This window comes from Phascolarctos cinereus, unplaced genomic scaffold (genome assembly GCF_003287225.1).
Source record: "Phascolarctos cinereus isolate Bilbo 61053 unplaced genomic scaffold, phaCin_HiC Scaffold_4;HRSCAF=312, whole genome shotgun sequence".
Taxonomy (NCBI): domain Eukaryota; kingdom Metazoa; phylum Chordata; class Mammalia; order Diprotodontia; family Phascolarctidae; genus Phascolarctos; species Phascolarctos cinereus.
The window spans coordinates 12,043,082-12,068,828 of record NW_027555847.1 but is presented as its reverse complement, the minus strand read 5'-3'; the positions used below and the strand labels follow the sequence as shown (position 1 = coordinate 12,068,828).

Here is a 25,747-nt window from a genome sequence, read left to right as displayed (position 1 = left end):
TCAAATATTGAAAGGCTGTTAAATGACATGTTCATGAGCTAGTGAGCTCTCAAGCCATTTGTCATCTTTCTCTACCTATCTAGACTCATTTTGCTTGGCCCTGGCAACAGAACTAGAATAGTATGGAAGACAGCCTTATTGCTACAGTTAGTAATACTCATTACCTCTTTAAATCATGTTGTATTTACTTGTGAACACGGTGTATCACTCAGTAGATTCCAAGTTCCCTGAAGGGTAGGACTGAATTTTCTTTGCCACTTATATTTGTATCCCCAAAAAGACACTCATTAAATGCTTACTGACTCCAATAGATGTAACCTGCTCATGGTCTATGCAGCTACCATGCCAACTTTGGATGAAGAAAGACAATGGGATGAAAAGAGGAGAGTAAATGAAGATGAAAAATCATGAGGTCCACTACTTAGAAAAGGATGGATGGAATTCATTCTACCCAAAGAAGAACTGGAGGTTGGCTACTTTTCCTATAGAATTTCCTTTCCCTCAGGTGCTGCCTTGGGCTGTGCAGATCAATGTAGCCAGAGGTCTACTTTTAGAGGGAATAATGGATAAATCTCATCTAGCCAGGAACAGATGATTTTTTAATATGCCTGCTCCAATGGGGCCAGATTAATATCTCCCAGGAGGATCACTGTTGCAAAATCTAAAACAAGAATGTTCAGATAAGCTAAATGAAGTCTGGTGCTTTGTATCTATTATTTTTTTTCTAGTAACAAGTAGAACTGTTTGATCTCAGAGTTGACAGAATCCTTGGGGGTTGCATCAACTATCTCTCCACCTGGGACCCTACTTGCATATCAGAGATGGATGACTAGTAAATATTCTAGTAAATATTGCTTAAGAGGAAGTTCTCTACATCTTTCAGACAAATCATTGCTAGCCTCTTCTTGAAGACTTCCAATGACAGGAAAATCACTATCTCCTAAGGCCACTCATTCTATAGTTTGCATGCTCTAGTCATTAGGAAGATTTACTTCCATTGGCTGCCAAATCTACTTTCCCATAACTTCTACCCATGGTCCTAGTTTTGAATGCTGTGGTCCAGTGGGACAAATCTAATCATTCCTCCCCAAGGCAACCCTTAAATATTTGAAGATGGTGGCCCTGTCTTCCTGTGCCACCAACTGTGTCTGCAGGCTTAATACCCCAGTTATTCCATCTATCTATCTTGACTAAGGGATTCTTAAACCTCTAAGATATTTAATACACCGAGCACTTTAGGTGTCATGTGTTTTTCTGAATATTTTTTTTCTTTTGATGAATTTGTGGGTGTGTCTACATGTATACATACATATATATATATATATATATATATATATATACATATTACATACATAGTTACATTTACTCATATATAGTGTATCAAGGTAACCATTATTTTATCACCTATCTATATCACTTCTCCAGCAATCATCAATCTCTCATATTTATACTTCTTTCTATATCTTCTATGATCTTTCTTTTCATTTATGTATCATCTTTCCTAGCATCTATCACCTGTTTCATCCATCTATTTATATTTATTTTTCACCTATTTTTCTGTATGAATATATCCTCTCTCTCCCTCCCTCTCCCCTCTTTCTCTCCATCTCTTTCTATATCTAATTGATCTATCAATATTTTTCTTTACTGTAGGTGTAGGTTAACCAAACCTATAGATTTATCCATTTGTCTTATCTAAGATTCCCCTAGTACGCACTAGCACTGATTGCACTTAGTCTGACCTTTCATTCCAAATACATGAGTGGTTGCATTGTCTTCCACTATGGTTCATGCATTGAGCCATATGTGGACCCATTCAGCAAGCAGTAGCTAAATTCTGCTACATGCCTTGTATAAATTCAATAATTCCAGAACTTGTGAATTTCTCACTGTGAATGTTCCACTCACCAATGCAGATCACAGTCTCTCCTCACAAGAGTGGATAAGCTTCAGAAGTTCCTGAGGCTGAAGGTTTCATCACCCTGCAGCTAGTCTTCTGCTTCTATGTCCTTAGCCAGCCTAGTGCTCAAGCAGTAGGGACATGGTCCTACATTTGGCCTGTTGTCAAACTTTTCTAGGGAGAAAACAGAAGTCATACCCTTCAACTCTGGGCATCCAGGTCACCTCCAAGTCATGATGAGGCCTTCAACATGTAGTAGAAAAGGCTTAATAAGTGCCTAGTTGAGGATTGTATCCTGTAGAAATGAGAGCTACTCAAAATTCCAGTTGGTCATAATGGCCCAAAGCTAATGACTGCAATGATAAGGGCCCTTTGCCCAAATTTTGGTGGAGAAGGGTCACTAAATGTGGCTACTATAAAAGTCGCTGCTCACTTTGACTGTCTGTACACTTTCTGAGGTGTTTAAAGTATCTTTGCCTACTTACATGTTTGGGCAGAGAAGTCAAAACAGACTCAGAAATCTGCCTTTTCAGGAAAAGAGAATTTCATTGTTAAGAGGAAGCTCAGTGGCAACTGGGCCTAATCCCTAATTTGCAAGAAGCACCCCCCCAACAGATTCAGCAAGTGGTCATCCAATTATTTCTTGAAGGCCTCCAGGGGTTACTAAGTAGCATATTGGGCAGACTATTTGATCTGGAGTTCAAATTCAGCTTCAAACACTTAGTAGCTATGTGACCCTGGACAAGGCATTTAGCCACTCTTGGCCTCAGTTTCCTCAATTATAAAATCAAAGGGTTGGACTAAATGACCTCTAAGTTTCTTTCTATCTCTAAATGTATAATCTTGTGTTATTAAGTGGAATCTACTCATGCCCAAGGCAGTCTGAACTACTTGGACACTTCTCTGATTGTCAGGAAGAGTTTTCCTGACATCAAGCCTAATATGCCTCATGGTAACTCCCTATTATTCCTAGCTCTGCCCTCTGGGGACAAAGAAAGCCAAACCAATCTGTCCTGCACATGTGTGCCATGAGATGGCTTTAACTGCTTGAAAATGTCTAGCGTGATCTCTCCCCCAAGTCTTCTCCAGAACAAACATGCTCATTTTATTCAACCTATGACCTCATATGCCATGACCTAGAGGTGCCTCCTAATTCTGATGATTACTCTCCTGCGGAGGCTTTCCAGGTCATCCAGGTCATCCCTACAATGGGGTGACTGTACGTGAGCACAATATTCTCTATCTGATCTGACCTGAATGAGTACCCTGGGACTATTACTGCCAGTATCCTGGACGCTCCACCTTTCAATGCAGTTTAGAATTGCATCCATATTCTCAGCCGCAGTATTAAACTGTTGACCAAAAGTGACTGTATTCCATTACCCCCACCCCCAGCTAGGTAGGAGATGGACAATTGTCTAGCTATGATTCAACCTCCATATTGTATTTGAGAAGTTGGTTTATTTTAAACCATATGAAAGACTTCATTGTACTCTATGGAGCCCATTTCTCTAACCTGTCAAGACTGTTTTGGAATTCTTCCTCAGGGTTGCATAATCTATAGGTTACACAAGCACGCCCTCTGCATTCTTGCACAAGTCCTTGACACAAAAAAAGTTTGACAATCAAGGGCATGGGCAGATTCTTGAGTCATTCCACTGGGAGCGATTGTCTCTACTGTTGTCATGGGGAGACAAAAGACCTTCATAGAACCCTGCAAGCCTCTTGGCCAATAGCTCCTAATGACTCGAGATACTTACTTCTGGCCATGGAACACTACTGGGCTTGAATTATATTAATAGAACTCACACATGCTATGTGGTAGGTTGTATAGTTGTATAGAGTGGTGGACTTGAAATCAAGGAAACATGAGTTAAGATCTTGTCACAGATACTTATTATTGCTCAATGACCCTGGGTTAAGTTATTTAACTTCTCTCAAACTCAGTTTCCTCATCTGTAGAATGGAGATAAATAGTGCTTATCTCCCATGGTTGTGTGAGTTTCACATGAGAAAAAAAATGTTAAATACTTTGTACACTTTAAAGTATCGTATTAACAACCACAAAAACAACAACAACAGTAATAATAATTATTATATTCTAGGGGATGTAGAAATGTGGAATACCTCTAGGGTAGGTATTCTTAACTCTGTGTGTGTGTGTGTGGTGTGTGTAAAGGACTTTTTTGTTCATATAGTGAAGCCTATGGACCTTTTTTTTCAGAATAATGCAAGCTTTTAAAAAATAATATTTGAAGGAAATGTTCAAGTTCAATTAGAGTTTAGTGGAGAAAAAAGATGTATTTTTTTTCCCATACAAGTTCATGAACCCCCTGAAATCTATCCACAAATTACATAGGGAACCGTGGTCTCTAGGTTGAGAACCCCTACTTTAGGATAAGAAACAGGGATTGAGGAAAGAGGAGAAAAGGAAGAGGAATTTTTGGAGCAAAAGAGAAAAAAATTATGCTGCAAAGAACTGTCAGAAATCAATATTTTGAATTTGAAAGATTTCATACTTAATGTTTGTGGGAAATGCCTTTAGCACTAAAATTAACTAATCCTCTTCTTCACATCATGTGGGACAGTGTGAGAAACACCATGCTCTGGGATCATTCAGACCCATTTGGGATTACCACATGAAAATGAAAGCTTGGGAAAGCAAGAACACATCCCCTGATGACCACTTTTGTGATAGCTGAACTCAAGTAGAATTTAATAACCTTAGGCTCTGATAACCAATAAAACAATATAAATTCAACAGACCAGTGGAATCAATTATCATTTTGTTAGACATTTTCATAGTCAAAGCAAATGACAGAAACAATTATTTGGGCATATGTACTCATCAGTGTGTGTGTGTCTTAAGGAAGGGATTATCAAGTATAGAATCAATTTGGAAGGCATAGCTTACTGAGTTCATTTCAGGAAGTCATTCTTTTGACATGATTTCAAATTGGTTAAGGCTTTTCAACCTGATTAATGATTCCTTCACCATAAAAAGGCCACTGCTTTGCCAAGTGTTCCTAGCTATTAAATCTGCTTCCCTTCCTTCCAGTGGCCCATCAATGTGGTCCAGCATCCTAAAGAAGTTTGGAGTACAGGGCCAGCGTTGGATTGAATATCTTCTCTCTGAGGACCAGCCTGGCTAAGTATGGGGAGGTTCATCACCAGATGGGTTATGAATGATGCATTTCTCAGCCCCAAGAACTGGTGAAGACCTCCTCAGGCACATAGGAGTTAAGATGGTTATTAGTGGAGGGTGTCATGGCACCAATGAGATTCCTGACTGAAACAGATAGCAGGAGATCATTCAGAGGAGGAGGGACAGCATGGCAAAGGGCCCCCAGATTAGGCCATTTGAAGAGACTGAGGACTCTAATCCTAGGGAAACATGAAGCAGTGACCGTTCCATTGCCTTTCTCCCCTCTTCATCCCTACTCTCTGGCTTGTAGTAGACACTTAATAAATGCTTTCGTAGTATCCCTAGAGCATGTTTGGCATATGGTAGGTACTTAATACCCGCTTATTGATTCATTGGCCCATTGAAAACAAATAAATGAACGAATGATGTGTTTCCTCTCACTAGAGGTCTTCAAGCAAAGGCCAGACGGCAGTCTGGTATAATGGAAACAACATGGATTCAGAGTATAACAATCTGGGATCAGTCCTGGCTCTTCCACTTACAACCTCTATGACCTTATGCATTCCACTTACCCTCTCTCAGATTCAATGTCTTCATCTGTAAAATGAAAGGGGAAGATTACACCGTAACCGAAGTTCCTTCTAGCCTGTATGGACCTATGAACTTAAATCATTGGCCTCATATCCTTCTTAGGGTCAAAGAAAGGTGAGGTTTTCCAGAAACAGGAAACCCAGGCTATAACTCCAGGGCCCCAGATCTTTTGATTTCCCAAAATGATTCCTAAGGTACCTTTCTATGTCACCACATGGTGAGGACAAGCAAATGATTCCCTGAAGCAGCAGGGTCACAGAAGAAACAAAGGTCCACTGCAAAACTTCTGTGTCTTAAGATCATAGATTTCAATCTGGAAGGGGCATTAAAGGTCATCTAATCTGATACCCTTGGCTTACAGATGAAGAAACTAAGGCTGAGAGAAATGATGTGTCTTCCATAAAATTACACAGCTAGAAGAGGTTGAGAGCAACAAAGCCTTAATATGGCCATCAGCAATACCTCAAGGTGAATATTTGTTTTCCTTCAGCATCGATGACCACAGATCCAGTCCATAACAAATGGATGAGTATGTGGTATTATGCCCAATTAAAAACCAGAGAATGCTCAGTCTGAATATTCTAGAATCAATAAAATGATGTTTCTCTTGGCTCAGAAACATTATAGGTACAAAACAAAACACACACATATACAAACAACCCCAACATTATACACAATACTTTGACATTATTCTATCATTGGAATAATGACAAAGCCTTTCCTTAAAATCTGATGTGTTCTCTGAACTCTCTATGAAGGATTTGGTTGTAGAATGCTCACCCTGCCAGGCCTCAGCCAATAACACTATCTGTATTCTCTGTCTCTTCAAGGGGTGACCATCTAGGTCAATGCCCTGCTCCCATTCACCCATATAACTAAGGACTGGTAATATTCTAAAGAAATGAATCAAGGCCATAAGAAGCTTTTTACCCAAATCAGGCCTCACTCTGAATGGGAGTAGTTTTTTTTGCATCCCAATAGGTGAAAATTATGATGCTGATAGCATTTATAAACATTGAGGGAAAGGAAATGGGCCCAAGAGAAAGAAGAGAATCCCCTTAATGGTGCTTACCAGACCAATTAAGAAAGACAAACATGCCAGGAATCAGCTTAAATGTCAGTGGGCCTTACTGACAAGTAATTATCAGTCAAATCCATTTAATCACGTGGCTCCAATAATCTGCCTTGTCTCATAAGCCTGGAACATATTTTAGTAAATATGGTAAAGGGATCAGGTGGTCACTCCAAAGGTAGAATGACAGCTCCTTGAGGGCTTATAATTCAGGCCCATATTCAACATCCAGAATGGCATTACATATTACATGTGACCACACACACTTACAGTGCTGTCGATGTATGCTTCTGTCCAGACCACATCATGCTCCTGGTCGATGACCTTAGGACGGCTCAACACATGAAGATACTCCATGACATTCTCCTGGACGTCAGCCAAGGTGGAGATCTGAGTGAAAAAACCTGAGTGAAAGACCAAGGAAACAGACTTTAGAGAGAGGGTACAGCCTGTGAGGGAAGACAATGAACCTACTCAGTCTGTCTGACTCAAACTGAATGCGTTCCATAGGTACGGGGAAAATTGGAAAGAAGAAAAAGAGAATAATTTACTTGTTGAGATTCTACAAGGATGACTGGAAGAACTTCAGTTTGAACCCAGAGAATTCACCATTTCTTACATGTCTATTGGAGAGATGGATAAGGGTTTCTGTGTGATGGAATCCCCAATTTTTCTCTTCTTTCATTCTCTCCTTTTCCCTCCCCCTCCCCTGTTCTTTCTTTACTTTACTTTCTCTCCTCTCCCCTTTTCCTTCTCCCCACCATTTGTCTCTCTCTCTTTCTCCCTCCATCAGCCTTCCTTTCCTTCTCTGATAAAAAAACAGAATTCCTGCTTTGCTTCCTTTGAGTATAGGATTTGACTCTCCAGACCCAAATCCCCTTGCCTGACCTACATGACATCTCTCAAAGACTTCAAAAAAGACTCAGAGCATCCCAAACTCCTACCTTGCCATAGCTCAAAGGGGAAGCAAGGAGGAGAAGAGGGAATGGAAGAAGTGTTTTCATTACTAGTGTCAACCAAAGGGTCATAGACCTATGGCATTTTTAAACAAAGTTCAGCTGGTTTGAATTTGGTGCGCCAATCCCACACCAGATATGGGTTGTGTGGTTTCTGGTTTTGTAGCGATAGCTCTGTAGAGTAATAATTAAAATGCATTATCACTTGCTCAAGGCCTCTCCTACCCTGGATGCCCTGAAAAGATTGGACTTTCCCATCCTAGTGGCTTTGCACAACCGAAAAAGGAGCTAGGAATGAGCATCTGGCATTGCCTTGACATCACAGTGAATAGAGACTCCTTTGGCCACCACATTTCCTCAATGGATCACTGGAAGTCAGTTTCCAGGAAAATATGTACAATTGGGAAAACAAAACAGAACAAAACACCTCCCATTAAAGGGCACTGCTCATATGATGGTTACTCTTAAATAAATTATTGACTTCACTACTTCTAAAAGCAAGAGGAGATTGGAAGCTAAGGCAGGGATCTTACTTTATTGACCTTTGAGATCTTTACATTTGGAGCACAGTCTCAAAAACTCAGCAAATAATCATTGTGTGAGTGGATGGATAGATGTATGGATGGATGTATGGGTGGATGCATAGATGAAGGAAAAGTGGAGACTGGAAGTTTAGCTGGCTTGCCTGGGGCCACACAGCCAGAATATGTCAGAAGTGGATCATTAACCCAGGCCTTTTGACTCCAAGGTTGGGTCTTTATCCATTTTACCCCTCTATCTGTCATATTTTTGCTTTGTTCATTATGGTATCTATCATATCTTACCACATTATAAGTGGCAGTAGGACATAGAAGTTAGGGAGTTGACCTCATAGGGAGGAGGAACCGGATTCAAGTCTAGCCTTTGACACATACTGTCTGTGTGACCTTGGGCAACTCATTTAACATCTCTACTCCCCTGGTAACTCTCCAAGACTATAAGGTGCAGAGCAGAGGCAGATCTGCATGGCAAGATGCTTTCCAGATCAAGTTTTCCCTATGGCAATGAAATCACAAATCTGGACTCTGTCTCTCTCTCTCTCTCTCTCTCTCTCTCTCTCTCTCTCTCTCTCTCTTCTGTCTCTTTCTCTATCCATGATTGGATCCCTTCTCTCCAAGTGCAGGGCTCTTCCTCTACACCACACTTTCTTGCTGGTGTAGGCAGTAGTCCACCTTCACCACTGGGTCTTCTGTGCCTACCACCCCTGAGATATTGAATAAATATATTTGGCCGCACTGGGAGAAGGCTGAGATAACAAGGTGCATATAACTCCTCTCCATCTTCTACATTCAGTTAGTTAAGAGTTCATTAGAGTTAATCAGCTAGTATTGCTTAAGAAGGTGCTAGGGATGCAAAGAAAGGCAAAATCAGTTCCTGCTCTCATGGGGTTCAAAATTAAGTGGGGGAGACAACCTGCAAACAACTACATGCAAACAAGAGGTGGACAGCATACCGTCAGGGTAGTATCAGAGGAAAGACTTTTCTGGGAAAGGCTTCACGCAGAAGGTGACCCAAGCCATTGCTGCCCTGCCAGCTAGGTGGTGCTGCAGTACATAGGCAGCAGGAGTTCAAATCTGGCCTCAAACCTTTACTAGCTGTGTGATCTTGGACAAGTCACTTAACCCTGTTTGCCTTTGTTTCCTCTTTGTAAAAGGAGTGGAGAAGAAAATGGCAAACCACTACCAAGAAAAGCCCAAATGATGTTGTGAAGAGTTAGATGCGACTGAAAATGACACCACAACAACACAGCAACAAATTAGTGTCCTGGGCAGCCCCTGACCTCCTTGTCCCTCCAGGAGCCCAGGAGTTCCGAGGCAGCCAGGCTTGCAGGATTTCCTCGCTTTCTTGACAAGTGTCCAAATCTCCTTCCCCACTGGAGCCCCAGGCCAGAGGCACATGTAATTTCATTTATTTTAGCCAAGATCTGACTCCAAAGCAGCACACAACAGCAGACCTTCACCAAACAAACACATTGGATCAGCTAACCCCAGCCCATTAAAATCCTTGACCTTCCTGAGAATGCTTCGTTGTAAGGTCGTCGTGGGAGTTTGAACAAACATATGTGGTGTTTGATTGATAATAGGAAGTCACCAAGGGTCGGAGTCAAGGATTGTAACCAATTATACCCTCCCCTTGCTTTCCCTTTTTTATTCTCAGAGCTGAAATAATATTTAAATACTGTTTTTCAATTGTGACTCTTGAATGTTTAGCCTCCTCTTAAAAGTGCTTTTACACTCATGCCTCCTGTTTGAATAAAGCCTACAATCACTTGGTAATTACGAAGGGGTAATTAATACTGAAATTAGCCACCTATTATGACAGGCCTGCTCACTTTTCTCTATCACATCAATTTATTTACCTTCGTCCTTAGCAATGTTCCCTGTTTGAACTTCAGGCCACAGCTAGTGAATAGAAGAAAGCAGATGGAGAAGGGCTCATTGGGTTCCTTTTCAAGTTTCTGATACTTCATCCTCCCAGGCTTAATATTCATACCAAGGTATTTCTCAAAGAGATGCTTGCACTGGCATCCCGTGCAGTGACTCTGAAAAGCAGGCTTTGAAGAAGCAGACACTGCTATGTTCTGTCACAGTGATCGTGGGATTTTAATGATTGTCTGATCCAGTTCCCATGTAGGATCACAGGAACAGAGATTTGGGCCTGGAAATAATGTTAGAAATCATCAGGTACAATGCTCTCATTTTATAGATGAGGGGAGTGAGGCTTAGAGAGGTTAGTTAGGTGACTTATCCAGGGTCACATAGCTAGGAAACCATCAAAGGCAGGATTCAAGCTCAGGTCTTCCTATTCCAAGTTCCATACACTATTGCTTCCCCATGCCTATGCCACCCCCAAATCTGGAATGGATCTCTCCTTGGAAGTAGCCATGCCTTTGCTGTAGAATGCTTCTGTAGTTCAATTACAAGCTGTAGAAATGGAAAATGGACAAAGAGACATCACTGTGGAATATTCAAGAGAGCAGTGGGGGAGGGGAAAGGGGTGGAGGAATGACGCATTTCATTAGACTCCAAGACTTGGGAAGTTAGCCCCCCAAAAGGATTTAGACAACATCTAGTGGAACTCTTTGATTTCACAAACTATAGAAACTGAGGCCCAGTGAGAAGAAATGACTTGACCTTGGCCTAGGTTCCCTGCCTCCTGATTCTCAGTGTCAGATTGCCTTCTATCTACTCTGTCTTGGCTGTACAATGTTCTTTGCACACTATCTCTTCCAGTAGAACATGAGATCCACTTAACTGAGCACGACCAAGCCAGGCCCAATGGCCCCACCAATGTTACTGAGATTTCTGCTCAGGTTCTTTTTTCCAAAGTTGTGTATTGGTTGCCAAGGAGATCTTTCAATCAACTTCATTCTGTATGGGGGCAGGGAGAAACAACACAGGCTCCTTGAGATCAGGGACCATGTTTGCCTCTTATTTTTTTATCCCCTACTGCTTAGCACAGTGCCTGGCACATAGTAGGCACCTAACAAATGTTTATTGGTTGCTCATTTGATTAATGTATATTTCTTCTATTAGAGCAATCTCCATTCCATTTGATGCTGGGACTGAATTTTAACTCTGATGGGACACCAGTATATGAGTCCTTTTCTTATGGGACTCTTTCTTTAGGAAAGAGGGGCAGCTAGGTAAAGCCACAGTGCACAGAGAGCTGGGCCTGGAGTCAGGAAGATTCATCTTCCTGAGTTCAAGTTTGGTCTCAGACACTAGCTGTGTGACCCTGGGCAAGTCACTTAACTTTGCCTCAATTTCCTCATCTGTCAAATGAGCTGGAGAAGTAAATGGCAAACCACTCCCATATCTTTGCCAAGAAAACACCAGATGGGGTCATGAACAGTAGGACAATTGAACAACAATTTAGGGAAGAAATCTTATTAACTTTGGCATGGTGTTGAACCAGGTGGACTGAAGATACCCAGAATGGAGCCTTATGAGGAGGGAGTTACTGGGAAGGAAGGTTGTCTTATGCAGTCATTTCATCACAGTACAAGGCCTTTGACACATTCAGTTTTTATCATATTCTGCTTCTATGGGCGGAGTTCCCAACAGATCTAACTCTCCAGATGCTATGTTTCTCTTCAGAGCAGCATAGAAATTAAGCTTGATAAATGTAGATCTTCTAAGTATGTTTATTTGGGAAATAAAGTGATGACTGACAAGGTAGTGCAATATATCACTGAATTTCCTCCTGCTCTAAAATGAAAAAAAATATCTTTGAAGAATACCCAAACCTTACTAGATTCACCTTCATCTGAATAATGCCAGCTACCCTGGAAGCCAATATAGCACAGCACTGATCTTGGAGTCAGGAAGACCTGCCTCAAACACTTACTAGCTATGTGACCTCTGGACAGGTCTCTTATGTCTCTGTGACTCAGTTTTCCCTGCTGTGAGGGTTGGACTCGATTTTTTTTTTTTGGTGAGGCAATTGGGGTAAAGTGACTTGCCCAGAGTCACACAGGTATTATCTGAGGCCAGACTTGAGCTCAGGAAGATGAGTTAACAGTGTTAGGTGACTGAGGCCAGATTTGAACTCAGGTCCTCCTGTCTCCAGGGCCAGTGCTGTATCCACTGTGCCACCTCGCTGCCCCTGAGCTTCCCTCCAGCCCCGAATCTATGAACTATCATCCTTGCATTTATAAAGGATTTCTAACTGCCTGGTTCCCCCCATCTCTTTAATCATGCCTTCTCTGTTGCTTTCTCTGCTTCTCTATCTTCTTCCCAATGCCATAAGCGTGGGTGTTCTTCAAGGGTTAATTGGTCACTTGCCTGCTCTTTTCACAACCCCTCCCTTGGCAACATCATTTACTCTCATGGCTTCAGCTATTATTTCCATGCAAATGAATTTCAGTTCTTTATCTCTGGGCTTGATTTCTCTTATGAGCTCCAGGTCATGTCTCCAATTGCTCAGAAGACTCTATGAGTTTGTATGTGTGTATTTCTCTCTCTCTCTCTCTCTCTCTCTCTCTCTCTCTCTCTCTCTCTCTCTCTCTCTCTCTCTCTCTCTCTCTCCGACAAGCAATGAAAACTAGACATGCTACAAAGTGAGCTCATTGTCTTTTTCCTCCTAAACCTGTTCATCCTTCTGATTCTGATATTTCTCACTGTGGCAGTACCATTTACTGAGTCTCCCATGATTGCCCCATGAGTTATTCAGTTTAGTCCATTCCAATCTAATCCAATTCCCCTTTATCTGTGCCTCTTTCTCCTTTCTCACTCTTCAGTTCCAAGCACTAGGTCTCACTGATTCTGCCTTTTGCCACATCTCTCAGATCTAGATTCTCTGTGCACCTTCAGCATCCCCACCCCCATTTCCAGATTCTCATCACCCCTTTCCCAGGTCACTGCCAATGCCTCCAGATGGGTCTCTACACCTTTACTCTTTTACTGTCTCCCACCCTTTAGTTTTAGCACTGGAGGAATAATCAGTCTTATACAGAGATCTGGAAAAGTTATCCTCCAGGGCCTTCATACCAAGGTAAGCCCACCTCCTCTGCCACCTAGTATCACCTCAGCTTTGCGGAGTTATCTCCTATTATTTGCCTTCCACACCAACAACCCTCTAGCCAAACGGAGCTCTCTGTTCCCTCGAAACATTGTGTCCATCCAATATGGTGTCTTTGCTCAAACTGTCCCTACACTTGGCATGGTCTCCTTTCTTCCCCTCAGCCATTTTCAACCCCTGCTCACTCTTTAAAACCCAACCCAAAGGCCAGTTAGGTGGTGCAGTGGATAAATACACTGGCCCTGAAATCAGGAGGACCTGAGTTCAAATCTGGCCTCAGACCAAACACCTACTAGCTGTGTGACCCTGGGCAAGTCACTTAACCCCAATTGCCTAAAAAAACAAACAAAAAAAACCAAGAGGCCCCACCTCCTTTCCTAGATTCCCAGTACAAAAGGCCATTCACCTTCAGACCTGACATGATAGTTATTTTTCCTTTTTGTTGATATGCTTGGGTTTTACCTCACTTTTGTTTTAATATTTATCTTTCTCCCTCACCCCCACCTAGACACTCATTTCTTAAAACAAAAAATAAAAAACAGTGGAGAAAAATGTAGATCAATAAAAGTAACCAATATATTGACCAAGTCTGTCAGTGTGATCAGCGTTCCACACCCATAAGCCCCGACTCCACTTTCCCATTGCATATTCAGGGCCAAACTTGGTCATTAGAATTCCATTGCACATCGTGTGTGTGTGTGTGTGTGTGTGTGTGTGTGTTGTTTTGCTTTGTTTTATCCTTGTTCATTTTTACATTATTGTGGTCACTATTCCCACTGAATTTTGCTGCAGAAATAAATGCCTTTCTTATGCAATATTATAACATTGCATTTTATCTCTAAGTGGGGATGTTCTATCCCCATATAAAATGGAAGCTCCCTAAAGGCAGACTAAATCTTGTTCTGTTAAAATCTGTTATTTTGCCCAGCACCTAGCACAGCACTTTGCGTATACAGTGAGTGCTTAATAAATGTGTTGACAAAGTTCTTTACGTGTCTACAATCTCAGTTGAGATTTAGCACAGGTCCAGGGGGATAAATCTTTGCATGGATTCATAGAGTATGTAACAGCCTGGCAACAAGAGAGAATTAGTTTGGCTATTGAACTGGCCCATGGCACCATGCCTGCCTGCACTCTGGAGGGGCTCTGCCCAAGAGAATCTCTGAGGCCTGGAGAAGGGCCAGATAAACACTGGACCAACTCTTTTAATGGAGTTTCACCCCAAACATCACATTTAGATGCAAATCCCGATTTTCTTGGTATTTTATTATGTACTTAACTTTTTTTTTAAACATGAACAGAGACAAAGGAAAATTAACCACAAGGCAATGCAGCCCGCTAATAATAATAGCTAGCATTTACACACTTTAAAGGTTAGCAAAGTGTATTACATTGTCTCATTTGTTTCTTGTAATGACCCTGTGAAGCAGAGGTTATTATTTTCCCCATTTTACAAATGAGGCCCCTGAGGCACAGAGAGATGAAGGGACGTGTCCAGGACCATCCAGCTCATAAGTGACTTTAGTGGGATTCAAACTCATGTTTTCCTGAATCCAAATCCAGTGTTCCTTTGATTAGGAATCAGAAGAATGGGGTAATAGTGATATTAGGCCAGATGGAGCTTTGTCTTTGTGACAAAAAATAAACAGATTGAATTGATGGACTCTAAGGTCCCTTTTTCAGAGCTATGGCCTTAAAGCCAGAAGGGGCCTCAGAGTCCTTCAACACCAAAACCCTCAGGCTGGGGCTGAGGCTACTGGGATGCAAAGAGGGAAAGTGATGTATCCAGGTCACACTGACAGTAAGTGGCAGAAGTGGGATTTGAACCCAGGACTCAGGATTGGCATTCTTTCCATTTCACTACATTGCTTTTAGTCTTAATAAGTTGTGATTTTATGAAATTAATAAAATTTTTGGTAATATGTACTGTGCTTTTTTTTTCCCCCCACCTTTCCCCTTGTACACAGAGGAGAGAGAAGAGTTCATGGATGACTATCACATTTCCCAAGAGTTCTAGACAACCAAATCTTCTTGGGGCAACCCCATTTGTTCAAACCCATCCTCTAGGAGGACCTAAGATGTGACTCCTGAAGAACTGATTCGTCTTGGTACACCTTTGCCCCACAAAAGAGGAGGAAGCATCATGGCCAGGGAATTGAGCTTGGAGTCAAGAGGACCTGGGTTCAAATCCCACCTGAGGTGTTGTGTGTCCTTGGGCACAAGTCTCTCATCTTTTCTGTGTCTGAATTTCTGTAACTGTAAAATGAAGGGCAATTGGACTCAAGGACATCTAAGTTCCTTTTCAGCTCTAGACCTATGACTTAGCATGGTGTTTTTACAGAAGAGGAAACAGAAACGCAGAGGGAGTAAGTGTTTTTTACCTTGGCCAAGACCCAGAGACTCATAAGATCTATCTCTGTGATCTCAGGTGAATTACCCACTCTCCTAGGTCTCAGTTTCATGATCTATGAAGGGAGAGTTGGCCTAGATGGTTTCCAAGATTGCATTCAGCTCTAAATCTGATGTGATAATGCAGTGTGATGTCTTAGTAGGATTCCTAGGGGAAGGCTTCTTCTCCCTATTACAGAAGAAGCCAATAGATATGTCCATTGGGTGGGATGCAGCACTCAGAAATGACAAATAAGATCAAATGTCATTTTTGGAGGTAGAGAGGGATGCATTTATTTTACCCATGGTCCTGAGGAATGAAGGCCATATTTAGAATACTGAAAGTTATTGCTACCATCCTCTTTCAAGCAAGGAAGAAAGTAGCTAGATAGAATCATAGATCAACTGCTGGATGCAGAGTCAGAAAGAACTGAGTCCACATTCTGTTCTGACTCTTCCTAACTGTATGACCCAAGGCAAGTCACTTAACTTCCCTGTGACTCAGTTTCCTCATCTGTAAAATGATGGAATTGGACTGTATGACCTCTAAGATATCTTCCAGCTCTAAATCTATAATCTTATGACCATAGGCAGAGAAATAGTCACTTTTATCAATTAAGAAAGAATTGAACCAGATTTAATAATGGTAATTTGTAATTTTTTTTTTTTACGGCTGATAAATTTTCCATGGAAAATAACTGTAGCTAGAGAAATAAGTGCTGCCTATTTTCACATTTAGCACCCAGGCCAACAGGGAATTTTTCTTCTCCCTACTCCACCTTCAAATATCTGAGCTGATCTCCCAGCACTAGGATTGTCAAATGTACTTGCCTACCCCACAGTGGAAAATGAGAGTAGTAGATTGCATAAACAGTTGTACTTGGGAGTCAGGGTTGGGAACGCTTTCATGTTTTTTAAATGGTTTGCTGCTTTGCCTCATTAAAGCCAAGCTCCCTTCAGATGTGCCCTATTTATGCAAACAACGTAAAAGAAAAAAATGTGGCTCGGGCCTCTCATGGTTTTGCCATTGGATTAGAGGATCTGGAGAACTCTTACAAGGTGGCGCATGTTTCCCCAGAGATCCTTTTCCAAGCCAAGAGTTCTGCTAGCCACAGGGTAGTCAGCTGAATGCTTTGGAAACTGTCCTGCTGGTTTCTAGGTTTCCAATGGGAAAATCCCTGCAAGGAAAATTGATTTGGGGGTCACTGACCTCAATGCCATGCATACTCCCTTAATTCCTGTGCCATAAAAGACTTAGACTTTGTCCTTAGTTGTTCAGCCAAGCTGTATATTGTCCCTGCTGGGCCCTGTCTGATTTCCTGGGCTACCATGGTCTATTCGGCCCAATAATTTGGCCAAGTCACAGCTAAGCTGTGGGGGGTGGGGGGGAGCATTGGACCGCCTCCTACTTGTGATGAAAAATGCTGTGTTGCTCTCCAAACTTGAACAATCTGAGACTGTAAACAGTGATTGAATTAATGGCCATTGATGGGTCCCGGATCACTGATGTTACCAGGTCCAAATGCCCCATCACTGGCTCCACCACTAACCCGTCTTTATTTGGGCACTGAGAATAACAGCCTCATACTTAAATGGTAACTTCATGTCTGGGCTAAGATAAACAATGGGCTTCTATTCCTGAGAAGGAACACCAGAGAAATGAAGAAGGTGAAACCAATGAAGAGGAGGAGTGAGGGGATTGTGGGGAAAGGGTGAGATTTGGAGGAAAAGGATCTGGGGTGGACCCTAGAGTTAGGTCATGCCTGGCATTGAAGGAAAGGGTTTGTAACTGAGAGGAGGGCCAAGGAAAGCTCACTGGTGAGGGTGAGTTAGGCAAAAACAGACCAGAAAGAAAATAATCATGGAAGGTTATGAGGGGGACTCATTTGGTGGGAGACACTAGAATAAAGTAAAACCCAGGCTCAAATCCCGCTTCTTACTTGCTGTGGGCAAGTCATTAACCAGCTTCAGTTATATTAACTGTGAAATGAACACAATGCTACCTTTAGTATTTATCACCAACCAGTGTTTAGCTTATAGGGTTATTCATGAGTTCATAGATTTGAAGGTGAAAGGGGCCTTGGAGATTATCTCATATAGACCAACACTCTCTTTTTATAGATAAAGAGACTGAGACCTAGAGATGTTGTCAAGACTCAAATGAGATAATATATGTATAGTGATTTGCAAAATCTAAAATACCACATAGATGTCTACAATAATAAGGCTGAAAATAGCAATAATCGATGTTGATGGAGGTAGCATGGGCTACTGGAAAATGCAAAGGATTTGGCATCACTTCCTTTCTCTGGTCCTCAATTTCTTCATCTGTAAAATTAAGGAACTGGAAACAGTGACCCCTAATGTCCCTTCAGCTCTCAAGCTGTGGCCTCTGATGGATGCTGTGGATGTGTATAGGATGGGAAGCAGATGGAGGCCATCTTGCACCAGACATTCCAGTCCAGCGGCTTCCTTCCATTGTCTCCTGGGATTGTTGAAGAGTTGCTTTCAGGGCTTGTAAATCCAAAGGACTCCACTTTTAAGTCAGTCCCTAGAAAGGACTTTCTTGGTTAAATCATCTTCAAAAGTCTTCTTCAAAGGCTCCTTGTAAACAATGACTAAAACTCAATTATGGTGTAATATTAGTTGATTAAGACAAGACTTCAATTTCAGTAATTTCCATCAGCTGGACATAGACAGTGGTTAAAAACAATAACCCATGACTAAGTGGATACTGGATGATGGGAGGCATCCTAATTGGATGTGGCACAAATAACAACAAAAAATTGCGAGGAAAATTTCGGTTGCTTTTTTTTTTTCAAGACCGCAGATAAAAGGAGGGGGGAATGGGAGAAGGCATCCTTCAAACAGGGAGTTGGCAATGCAACCTTCCTTTCGAGAAAGGCACTGCTGTCTTCCAATGATTTTGTGGCTAGATGGCCATTTAGCTCACACAGCATTTGGGCCAGAGTCAACTCTCCTCTCTTCATGACCTACCTCAATCCCTGAATCAAGGCCAAGTTCATTATTTAGACTCAGATGGCATTTCTGATGTTTGAGAGGGAGGCAAGCCAGCAAGTGGACAAAAAGACATAATCAGGGGATAGAATCAAAAAGTTGGAGAACTGTAAGGAACTTTTATCATCACCCATTCCATCCCCCTCCAATTTCAGGGGAAGAAATTGTGGCTGATAGAAAAGAAGGAGCTTGGCTTAGGCGTCATAACTAGTTTCTGGCAGAACCTGGATTAAAATCTACGGAGAGAGAAGAAATTCTCTAAAATTGAGATACACCCCCACCCAAGTTAAATACCTGTGATGTATTGCAAAGATTATCTTTTATTTATAATTTCAATAGATTTTAATTTTTTGGGTTTTTTTTACAAGTCAGTTATCTTCAAGGAAGAACATCCAAAAACCCACTTCAATGTAGTATTTAGTTTTGTTTTGTTTTTCCAAGAATGTCTTCACTTGTTTTAGAACATTGGAAAGCTTCCCATCGCTTGGCGTCACATTCCCTTACCCTCACATCACAATTAGAGAGGGCAAACAAACCTTTGTTGGCACAGGCCATCCATTTGAGGTTGTCAGCAAATGCGGCTTCTCTTCCTATCAGATATGTGAAGATGCGGACCTGAAAGCAGAAAGAATAGATTAACATTCCCTTGGGGCTTCATGTCATATGCAGGTCTCAGCCCAGCCCCGGGTGGTTCAGCTCCCTATTAATGTCTTCATGCTTCACATCTGTAGGGACATATTTAAGAGATCTGGAAAGGGGGCTGGTTGGTAACGAAGAGCGAATGGGCCCCTTTGTTCTTCTGGAGCCATATGGCTATGGTTGTCATTGGAAGGAGGGGAGGTACCAATGCCCTGACTCCAGCCGGAGGAGATGCCAAATCATTTCTCTCCTGTGAAAGTCTAGCCATTTCAATGAGCAGTTATTAAGGGCCAGCTTTGGGCCAGGCCTTCTGCAATGTGCCAGGGATCAAAACTCCAGGAAGACTAGACAGGCCCAGTTGGAAATGGAGATGTGTGACTATTTTTATCTCCAGGGCCACTTCCAGTGGGAAGCCTTGTCTGATTATCTCTCTCTTCCCATTACTATTTTTAAAATTAATTTAACTGTGCAAATACCATATCTCTGCCAGCAAGGACTGTTTCTTTTGCTTCTCTTTAAATTTTGTGTACAATAAGGAGCTAATAACTAGTTATTCACTTCTACTGAGTTAAATTTGCTATGGATTTGCTTCTTTCTGTTATACAGACTTGTAGAGCTGATGCATAGTTTATTGAATTGAACTGAGCTGAATTTGTTCTGGATTTGTTTCTTTTTTTATTTTTTTTTTACTTCATATTCTCGTACATGGTTGATGCTTAATAAATTCTTATTAAATTGGATTGAGTGAAATTTGCTGTGGATTTGTTACTTTCTATCATTATATTCTTGCACATGGTTGTTAACTAACAAATTCTTTTGAATTGAGTTGAATTTGTAATGGATTCGAGAGGTTGTTAGATCTCTCTGGTCCAAAGAGCCTTTATGACCACTTGCTTCATTAAGACTGTGGTCACAAGCTTTGATACAGAAGCATGCTAAATACCTGGAGTTTTTGCTTCTGTGAAAGATGGCCTAAGTTGAATACACCCTTCCAGCTTTCCCCTTGTACATAGACCGTAATCACTTGTGAAGCAGCTCACTTGGGTGAGACATGGCAGCCATTTGGGGACAATTGAATCCAGTTCTTTTTCCATCATTTTGGAATCCCTAGCTCCCTTGAAGACACAACTCAGCTGACATCTGCAGATGAGCCCTTTCTGTTGCTGTCCGGGTAGTAACACATCCAGACTCCTGAAATTCCCTTGTGTTCCTTTGTAATATAGTGATATTATTTGGTAATTCCTATTTACAAATCTGTGAATGCTTATTACATTACTTGTAAATACTTACTTGTGTACAACATATTCTCTGCTTCCCACTCCATGTCCCGTGTAAGCTCCCTGAACAAGGGATGGTTTTACATCTTTACATCCCTAAATCCTGGGGTAAAAGACCCAACATATACTAGGCACCTAGCGAATATTGAATTGAATTGAATTGTTTCAAGGAACAAAATTTTTTGAACAATCTGGTGCTTCTTAAAAGGTTCATGAGAGACTATACAAGCTCTAAGTTCTCCTGTTGTTAATTGTTTCCAAAATCCCTGGAAAGACTTTCTCGTAAATCAAGCCTTCTATGAAACAAATCCTGGCACCCCCTAATCCAGGGGGTGGGGTGGGGGTGCAGACCTCTGTGATCTGGAAATGGGTGCCTTGAAGGCTTCTTCAGCCTTTCCTTTAGACTCTCTGTCAAACCTACTTCCTGCAACTATTATCAGGACCAATTAAACCTAATTTAAACAGTCACTTATCTGATTATGAATGTGAAATGATTGAGATGTATAAAAAATGTGTACCACAGCAGCTCTTTTAATGAGAAACATAAAACAATTAAGTGCTGGTTTCAATCACCTAGAAATCTATATTTCAAGTTGAAATTATCAGGGGCATAAGCTAATTCCAATGATTTAAAAACTGCATGTCCACACACACTTTGACAGGCTGCTGCTGTCCAATTATGTGTCCAATTATGGATATCAACTGTTCCTGGGTGTATGTTTTTTCAAAATGCATCAACAGAATGGACATTAATGGATATAAAGCCTCTACCAGCAAGACTCAGGAGGCAGTATGAACCTTCCATTTTCTCCCCAGTAGAATATAAGCCTCTTCTGGTCAGGGGTCTAGTTTGCTTCTATCTTTGTATTCTCAGCACTGACTACCTCGCATATAGAACATACTTCATAATGTTTGTTGATTGATTAACTGATTGACCAGTTTCCCCAGTGTTGAATCAGCACCATGCAATGAACAAGGTAGGTGTATATTAATTGCTAGCTTATTGGAGTGGATTCAGGAGCAGCATGCTATATCTCCCTCAGAGCCCTAGGAAAGTCACTTCTCAGGGTTACTCCAATCATCCAAGGAACTGCTTTCTCTAGAGAACTACAGCCTTCTTACTTAGCTGAGGCCCACTATATTCCTTAAACTCTCAACAGTTGAGAAGTGAAATTGTCCAAAAATGGTATGGCCCAAGAAGGCATCTACTTCAAAAGGAACTGTCCTGGAAGGGAAAACCACTGATCTTTTCCCTGGGAAATAGGGACAAGGTTAGCTCAATAGTCAATAGTCCAAGGACCTAGGTTCAAAACCTTCCTCAGTCACCATCTACCTATGTGATCTTAGCAGATTTACTGAGTCTCTCTGGGGCTCATTTGCCTCACCCATAAAATGAGTGGGGCTCAATTCTGTAGCCTCTGAGGTTTCTTCCAGCTCTCAATCTATTATTCTATGATGGATTCAGAAGCAGGGAAAGATGTAGGCTTAATTTTTTCTTATGATCCTCCACAATGAAACAGAAACCCTTGTCACCCCATGAACAAATAAATTCCAGGAGATGAGAATGCTACATGTTGAAAGACTAGGTACATATCTGATCAGGATTTTCCAACCTCTAGGACACTCATCTATCCATCTGACTCTCTAGGAATGAATCCCAGTATTGTAGAATTTGGGAAGTAAAAAGAGCCTTAGTGATCACCGCATGCAACTCCCTCATTGTTCAAATGAGGAAAGTGAGGCATAGAGAGATGGAGAGACTTACCCAGAATCAAACAGAGAATAAATGGTACAGGAGGGAGATTTGAACTCAGGACTTTTGCCTCAATCCAGGAAACTCTCCATCATATTATAGATACTCTCATCTATAGAGATTTATCTCATCTCTGTTTTTTAGAAGCCCTGGCTCTGATAGAAGCTGAACTCCAATGGCACTTCCCTGCCTCATTAGCATTCGTTTACCTCCCTTCAAATGGCTATATATCTACTTTTTATATCTTTGCATTTACTTTGCTGTGCATACATTTTCCTACAGGAGAATGAACACTTCAGGACAGAGACCATTTTATTTTTCTTTTTAAATATGTTTCCATACAGCCTAGCAGGGAACCTCAAACAATGCAGGGGCTTAGTAAATGCTTGCTGAATTGCACTGAGGTTTGTGTCTTTGAATAAGATCCTAAGAGCAATCATAGACTGAGAGATAGAAGGGAAGAAACTCAATCTATCTAGAGCCATATTAAAGAAAATGTTATAAATTAGAGAAATGTAAATCAGCAATTCTGTGGTTCTACCTCACATATATCAGATTGGAAAGATGAAAAAAAAAAAAAGAAAATTACTAATGTTGTAAAGACTGAGGGAAAACAGGCACATTAAATATTCTATTGGTGTAACTGAGAGTGCGTCCAAAGATTCTGGAAATCAATTGGGGGCTTTGCCCATAAAGTTACTAAACAGTACATGCCCTTTGACCCCACTATTCCACTGGCATACATTCCCTAAAAATATTAAAGAATGATGGAAAGGTCCGAGCTGTACAACAATTATTTATAAGAGCTTTTTTTGTGTGGTAGCAACCCCCCCATCCCCATACTACCCCCCCCACAAAAAAAAAAACCATCCTGAAAAGTAAGGAGGTGCTAAAAGTTGGGAAATAATTAAATGAATTGTGGTACATGAGCATATTAGGACACTATGATGCTCTAAGAAATGGTGAAAGGAACAGCTTCAGAGAAACCTGGAAAGATTGGTGTGAACTGAGGCAGAGTGAAGTGAGCAGAGCCAGTCGAACAATGTATTCCTTAATATCAATGTTGTAAAAGCAAGCACTTCTGAAATAGTTAAGAATCAGGCAACTCAGTTACCAACCAGAATTCCAGAGATTGGATAAAAGACTGTGCCCTGCCAGTCTCAGGCCATGAGAGAGAAGAAATGAGAGACTGAGAGGCCGGGTCTGGAAGGCATCGATGGGCATGGTAGCTAACATGGGGACTGGCTTTGCTTGAGGGTGCCCAGGTCCTCCAGAGGTTCTGAATTTTCCCACTAGGTGGCATGGGGTGAGAGGGAAAGAATGAATGCTAGATATTTATTGGAGTAGGATTTGAGGATATGAGAGGGGAAAGGAAAGGAAATGGGAGAAGGGGAAGAAGAGAAAAAAGAGGAAGAAGAGGAGGAAGAGAGGAGAAGGAACAGGAAAAAGGAAGGGAGGAAGGAATGGAGGGAGGGAGGGAGGGAGGGAAGGAGGAAGGAAGAAAGGAACAAAGGAAGGAAGGAAGGAGGAAGGGAGGAAGGGAGGGGAGGAAGCAAAAAGGTTCAGAGCAGAAGATAATGTTAGAGGATTCCAGATGGAAGAGAACTAGAAGGATCTCAAAGGCCATCCAGTACATTTTATAGAGAAGGAAATTGAGATTGGAGGAGTTTAGTGACTTGCTTGGAGGCTTGCAAGCTCTCACATTCTTCTCATTTACAATTCTTCCAATCCAGTCACTTTCTTTTTGCTGCCTTCTTAGAGGCTGTGAGATGAGGCAGTACCTCCCTCCCAGGATTGTTTGTGAAGATAAAATTAGATCGTTACTATGAAGCACTTTGAAAACTTTAACGCACTACGTAAATGTTTGCTAGTATTACTTAATTATCAGTATCACTATTGGCTTTTGGCTGCAGACTCTGGTTTTCCTGAGAATGAAACAGGAGACAAACAGGTAATCCTCTCAGTGCTGTGAATAGAAAGGGAAGCCAGGTTCACATGGGCATAGGGACCTTGATGTCACCTCTATGGGAGGAAACAGCAAACAGCCATGAGGCCATTTGTTTTGGGGTAAAGGCTAATGGCTGCCCGGCTCTACAACCTTTCAAAGGAAAAAAAAAACAGTATAAAATTCTGAAAGGAAAAAGGAAAGCTCTGCTCTACTGTTTCCTTTCTCTGAAGAATCATTAAAAGTTCACATTCTTGCTTCAGGGCATTGCAAATCTTCTGGGATTCCAAATTTTGAAAGATGGCAACCTGCTTGTTGCATGTGCCAAACTCAGGGCAAAAGGCTGATTGTGCCTGGTGGGAAAGCAATCCAAGTCTCACTGGCCTTTGTTCATCTGTGTCAGGGCCTGGGTTCCCCTCAGGTGCCCACTCAGTAGTGTACTTAAGGTGGAAAGACCCATAGAGGCCTTTGTGAACTTCCTCCCCTTGAAGGGATGTTTGTGTTCCTCTATAGCCTTTTTGGCAAATGACCTAAGAAAGGAAAAGTTTCCATCAGAGAAAACAGAAAGACAAGAAGGAAACAGAAACAGAACAAAATGGAAGGGTCAAGAGGGCCTCCCCCAAGACCAGCCCCGGCACTGGAGATATAAGTATACAAATGAAACATTTCCTGCCTGAAAGAGCTTATAGACCCCTCAGTGACATTTAAATAGGGCTTTAAGGGAGCTTTTTTTAAAACACATATTTTACATGCATTTTACAGACAAGATCTCATTTCATCTTCATAGCAATTCTGGGAGTTAGAAACTATTATTATCCTCATTTTACAGAAGAGGAAACTAGGGCTAAGACTGCTAGAATGTTTTTTTTCCTTCTTTCCTTCCCTCCTTCCCTCCCTCCCTCCCTTCCTTCCTTCCTTCCTTCCTTCCTTCCTTCCTTCCTTCCTTCCTCAACTATTACTTCCCCCAAGTATTCTACATGAAGAAAGATGGTGGAATAATCTAGTACGGAAATCTACTTTCTCAGGACACTTCTGGGCATTCCAACACACAAAATAATAGAAACTGGTGAAGGACACTTAATTCTGGAGTCTATAACTTCCCTTACAAAGATTGTGAATTTGGAAACAGTTAAAGGACCTCCTTAGGAATTAGGCAGATGGAAATCATCGTCCATACTCCTTCCTTAGTCATTCTGCTAACGTCTGTTAAGACAGCTAGATGGCAGAGTGGATTGAGCACTGGGACTAGAATCAGAAAGAACTGAGTACAAATCCAGCCTCGGACACACTAGCTGTGTGACCCTGAGCAAGTCACGTAACCCATTTTGGCTCAGTTTCCTCATCTGTAAAACAAGAAGGAAATGACAAACCACTTCAGTGTATTTGCCAAGAAAATCTCAAATGGCATCATGAAGCATCAGACAGAACCAGAAACGACTGAACAACAATGTCACTTAAGGCAATGCATGGAATTCACCAATTTCTTAAGATGTCGCTAGAT

General features: G+C 41.5%; 1 protein-coding gene across 4 annotated transcripts in view; it reads right to left on the bottom strand.

Annotated features, from left to right (window-relative positions):
* CACNA2D3 (calcium voltage-gated channel auxiliary subunit alpha2delta 3) overlaps nt 1-25,747 on the bottom strand; it is a 1,023,339-nt gene that overhangs the window by 358,465 nt on the left and 639,127 nt on the right. For all 4 annotated transcript variants that reach the window (XM_020970614.2, XM_020970616.2, XM_020970615.2 and 1 more), the window contains exons 12-13: nt 19,169-19,247; nt 6,979-7,112 (exon numbers count right to left, since the gene is read on the bottom strand). In XM_020970614.2, coding sequence (XP_020826273.1) covers nt 6,979-7,112; nt 19,169-19,247 — 213 coding nt within the window. The remainder of the gene's footprint in view (nt 1-6,978; nt 7,113-19,168; nt 19,248-25,747) is intronic.